The sequence below is a fragment of the Acomys minous genome, assembly GCF_964271855.1.
Source record: "Acomys minous genome assembly, chromosome: 1".
Classification (NCBI taxonomy): domain Eukaryota; kingdom Metazoa; phylum Chordata; class Mammalia; order Rodentia; family Muridae; genus Acomys; species Acomys minous.
The window spans coordinates 150364259-150369730 of NC_140483.1; the positions used below are offsets into that span (position 1 = coordinate 150364259).

A 5472-nucleotide genomic window follows, 5' to 3' on the forward strand; every position below is an offset into this window, starting at 1 on the left:
CCCTCACCATGACTTTGGTGGCTGTAGCTATACTTGAGTCCCAGATAGCTTTGCCAAAGGTCTCAGTGTAGCTGGGGGGTTTCTCTCTGGGGCCTGTGCCATAGAAGTAGATAACAGGTCCCTTGTCATTTTGACACTAAGAAGAAAGGGACTGGCCATGGCTGAGTGCCTTCAATGATCTTAGGCGCATGTCAGAGGCACCCAGCTATAATAGAAATTCAATTGTTCTCAGAAGAAGAGATGGCTGATGACCAGTGTGGGGCTAGGTGCTCTGTGCTCTAGAAAGCTCTTTGTAGGTTCCTCTGAGAGGAGCACCCAAGGAAGCTACACACTGTTGGCTAACAACAAACAAAACAAAACAAAACCCCAAAAACCCAAAACCAAGCTTTTCGAGAAGGAAAGCCCCAGGAGAAAAGAATTTGAGTATCTCCCACACCTGGGACTATAATCTCACCTTGTTGTTCTTGCTGACTTGGATGCCTCATAGGGCTCTAGACAACCCTCCCTGTGCCCCCACCCAAGAACTCCTGAAAGCCAGTGGGAAATGCATTAAACTGCTGTGTACGCAAGCTGCAGAGGGATAGGAGGAATGGCCAATAAACTTGACCGATCTGGGTTGGGACTGGGGCATTTACAGTAGATTGCAGATCATGAATAGGTGCTCTCCAGCCAGAGAAGAGAGGAAAACCTTCACTGCAAAGGCAGCAATGTATGTGATCATGTTTAAACTTATCAATAGGCTCAGCATGACTGTGGCTATTGGGAGGAGTGGATGGAAACAGGACTCAAGAAAGCTCTAGAAAGGGTAGCATGCGTGGGAGCTGTGGAGCCACAGAAGCAGCCTTATAATGAGGAGGGAGAGAATACTACTCACTTCCTTCAGTCGCAAGTTGTTAGCTGACCGAGTCTCTGGCAGGCCAGGAAACTCCTAAAGCTCCTGTGAGATCAAGTAGAATTTTCTAAGAAAATAATGGATGGAGAGGAGAAAACCTATGGTGGCTGTGAAGGCCCTGATGCCATGTATGTCAAATTAATATCTTCTGATGGTCATGAATTTATTGTAAAAAGAGAACATGCGTTAACATCAGGAACAATAAAGACCATGTTGAGTGGGCCAGGGCAGTTTGCTGAGAACAAAACCACTGAGGTCAATTTCAGAGAGATCCCTTCGCACGTGCTATCGAAAGTGTGCATGTACTTCACCTACAAGGACCGCTACACTAACAGCTCCCCTGAGATCCCTGAATTCCCAATTGCACCTCAAATTGCACTGGAACTGCTGATGGCTGCGAACTTCCTAGATTATTAAATAAACTGTTAATTTTTTAAGTATTAAAAAAAAAATGAGGCGGGATCTGACCGGGAGAAGACACTTTTCCTGCTGCAGGTCCATGTTGACTTGAACCCAAGCCCCTGTGCCCTTCTGTTTTCTGTTTCCTCCTTGACTGGCATACGTGAGCAAAGTTCTCACTGGAGATCTGTTCTGAGAACACACACCACCAAAACTCAAATAGAATGCTGGGAATTTCAGAAAGAGGCATGCCCAGGCAGGGACCCAGCTCCTCAGAGATGGGTAGACAGGGGGGCTGACAGGAAGACAGCTCAGACCTTTCTTTGCACTGCTTCTCCTCTGCGGAAAGGGGGCGGGGGAGAGATGGGGTGTGTGTCTTGTAGCAAATATTTGTCACCAGAGGGAATTCTTGGCTGGCCTCAGGACTGCAGATAATTAAGAGATATGATTTATCACTGGTGATGTTTCCAGGCCTGGCCAGAGTATGAGTAAGTGTTTTCCAAGCTGCTTGGCCTTATGCTCAGCCACGCTGCTGCGGATGGCTCTGCTTGCATGCCAGGGTCCTCAGGCTGTTCAGGATGAGCCCAGGGGCTGGGGAGAGCCTTTGATTCTTCCTAACAGAGGTCCCTGGGCTGCTAGCTCTGCCTTGGCACAGGTAGCCTGGCAAAATCAAGAGAAACAGGCAGACTCAGGAAGAATTCCCACGTGTCTAGCATTGGGCAACTCACCTGGTTTAACTGAGCTGCCTCAGTTTCCCTAGTGTGTGAAGTTAACAGAGAGGTTCAAAACTGAAGCAAAGTTGGGCCCCAGGGGACACCCAGTGATGCCTGGAAGAGTGATTTGGTTGTCACAACACTGAGAAGGCCATACAGAGGGAAGCAGTCAGTTACCGCTGAGTACTTACTGATGACCAGGATATGCCCTTGCCAGTCCTGGGCTCCTGTGTCCCCAGGGCTGCAACTGAGAAATCCTGAGTCATAACAATGACACAGAGTAGTTGGGAGTGTAAGTAAGAGCACACAGCTCCACTGCGTGCTGGACGTGAAGTGGGCCTTGTGCTAATGGTTGCTACAACAGTGGCTTCTAAAGTCATTTTCCTAAAGAAGACTTTAAGGCCACTACCAATCTGAGGTGGATCTGGAGGGGAAAGGCCACCTGAGTACAGAGGGACAAATTAGACCTCCTTTCTCTAAAGAGCCCCTCCTTCCTTGTCTTCTCCTCTGCCTCTTTGATTGTCATTTATTGAGTGTATACTAGGAGCCAGAGAGTTGAGACTTGGAACTGAATAGAATAACTTTCTGTCTTCACAGAGATGCCATTTCAGTGAATATCCCACAAACAGATCATGATACTCTATTGCTTTAGAAAAAAAAAAAAGAATCCCATCAGGAAAATCATAATAAGATCTATAGACAGGTTGGTGGGAAGCGTGGGTGCAGTCACAGCAGTCGAAGCTGACTTCCCTGAGACCTGCAGGGTGTGAGGTCAGCATCCTTCCCTATCTTGCGGTCCCCTCCCTGCCCAGCAGATGACTGGAGTCCTTCTCAGATGACAAGCTGGTGTCCGCCTGAGGTGAGGGGCCTTGGGCCAGACCCTGAGGTGTGCAGCTGAGCATCAGCTCAGGGACCAACTCAGTTGCTGGGCCTGGCCTGCAGCTGGTCATGGGGGTGTTTTCAGAAGGTAGGGGAAATTACTGATTAGCCCTATGTGCTCAGCCTGGATTGAAGGGAATCTGGCTAGAGGCCTGGGGGCAGGCTGTTGGTTCTTGTTTTCTCTGACGAAGTGGGATGGGGGTATTTGTACTTCACCCTAAGGCCCTGGCAGCAGGCTCAGGGCTGCCTGCCACAGCAGAGGCAAAGCCAGATTACAGTTTAGAAGTGTGTCTGCAAGTGAGACCTTGGCCATTGTTGGCAAGAACATGAGAACACACACATGAACGAACACACACAGGCACACATACATACATGCAGATGCACACATACACAGGCACAGGCACACATGCATAGGCGTGAACATATGCACATACAGACACTACTTTGGCTCTCTTTTTTCATCACTTTCTAGGGTTTTCCCTCCAATGCCTTCCTGCCATGGCAAGAGGTACCCCTCAAAGAAATGGGGTTGATAGGAAAAAGTGTTCATAGGACAAAGGAGACGGGCATAGGAGAGGTCAGGTGCTTAGAGTTGCCTGCATTTTATCATCAAGTCTGTCCCCTAAACCCCTCCTCATAGCCAGTAGACAATAGTTTGGTTTCAGCAGTGCCACAGTCCTCTTGCCAATGGTGCTGACTGCATGCTCAGTGTAGACTTAACAGTAATACTGCAGTTTCTATATGTTTCTCCAAAACTCTTGCGGTGCAGCTTTAGTTACATGCCGTGTTAGTACTGGCGCTGTTGGGACCATTCTTTCATCAAGAATGGACCAGAATCTTTCTCTGGAGAAAGGGGGTAGCTCTAAGAGTCGATGGCCTTCCCCAATAGCCCCTCTTTGCATCTACTGTTTCAGCGCAGCCAGAAGCCCTCTCTGGATGAAGTGGTCTGAGTTTGAGGGTTCAAGGCTCAAGAATCTGCAAACAAGATAAATGTCCTTTATAAACTGCTGAGTCTCAGAAAATGGGGTGTCACAAATACTTAGGGACTCAGTATTCAGGGGATTATATACACTAGGTGTGGAAGGACAGACAATGGCCAGCGATCATCTTCTGGTAGGGAGTGGGTAGCTAAGATTCACAGGTGCGATTACAGTTCTGGGGGAGCAGTTTGAGGAAATATAAAGGCTAGGAAGAAGAGTTGGAGTGGAAGCAGGCTGAGGAATTGGAGGCTTTGCCTTTTCTGGAACCACTGCAAAATGCTAAAGCCAAAACCAATCAGGCTTAAGACTTATGAGACAGCCATCTCAGAATCCCAAGAGAAAGAATCCATGCAGGTTTGGTCAGTCAGTGAATGGAGAGGCAAAGCTGACTTCTGGCTGTGTGTCTTTGCTCAAAGGATCTTGCTAACACACTCCCCCACCTCTGTTGTACCATTTCATGGCCTAGCGCAGCTTCAGACACAGGAGGAACTGTAAAGGTCCCCAGGCCAATCCTCAGCTGCCCCTCCGATGGCCTTTTCACCATCATATGGTTTGCTGTATAGCACATGTTGGGCACCGCTAGTGGCAGGATGCTCTCTGCCATATCATAGCACACAGGGGACCAAAAAGATGGACCTGTAGGCCACACCTGCCTTTTAGCCTTCATTTAGTCAATCCAGTATCTGAATATTGGGGAAAAATTGACTCCAACACCTCACAATCAGGTTCTATATGCAGAAATGGGCTCATCTGGCTTATGTTGAAATGGCAAGCCCTGGGCACACTGGCACCATGTGATTCAATAGCAGGGATGATGGAGCCCTGCATCCTTCAGAGTTTGGCTGCTTCTGCCTCTGCATTGAGCCCACCAGGCCTTCCTCATTTGTATAACCCACCCAGCACCCATGTTCTCTGGTGCTTATTTTGAAAATGGGCTGTCACTGGGACCTTCTCTTCACAGCATCACCACTTACTGCTGTGTGGTCAGCCCCTGATTGGAGCCTCGATTTTCCCATCTGTAAATCGGGAATCCCGATTCTCACCTCTTGGAGTTGTTATGAGGTCCATATATAGTCACGTGACTACACAGTGAGCAGTGATGTGGAGGTGGGTGTGTGAGTACTGTGATTGTTCCTCCCTCCCTGCAGGCCCGTATCTTTGTGCCTCTTCTCTCTGGTCTCCCTGACTTTGGAGGAGATGACGGGATCATCAAAGCCTTGCATGCTAGACTCAGGACCAGACCCGGGTCCTCTGCCCCTCCTCCTCTGCTGACTGGGGTGTATGTGTGTGCACTTCCGGTTATCAGTATACTGCCCCTTTCCAGTTGGCTTCCTGCTCTGAATGGACAGCCATGGATCCCATCTCCCGGCCTCAGTCTCCCTCATCATGCCTGCTGGGGTACTGGGCAGCACATTGTGGATGAAGCTGAAGGCTTGCCAGCTCGGAGTCCTGTGCTCCCCCTTTCTAAAAGGCCAGAAATGCCATGGCAAGGAACCTTTAGAGTCGGACAGACGTGATTGCATTCCCACCTCTGTCACTTTCCGTCCCTGAAGCTAGAAGCAAGCTCTTTCTCAGCCTCAATGCACCTCTAAAGTGAAGCTAAGGACAT

General features: G+C 49.0%; 1 protein-coding gene across 1 annotated transcript; it reads left to right on the top strand.

Annotated features, from left to right (window-relative positions):
- Positions 1-878: 878 nt before the first annotated feature.
- LOC311608604 (elongin-C-like) lies at positions 879-1309 on the top strand (the record flags this gene model as incomplete). Its single annotated transcript, XM_084801162.1, has 1 exon — positions 879-1309. Exon 1 carries the CDS (start codon positions 971-973, stop codon positions 1307-1309), a length of 339 nt encoding a protein of 112 aa, XP_084657288.1. The 5' UTR covers positions 879-970.
- Between the last annotated feature and the right edge of the window lie 4163 nt (positions 1310-5472).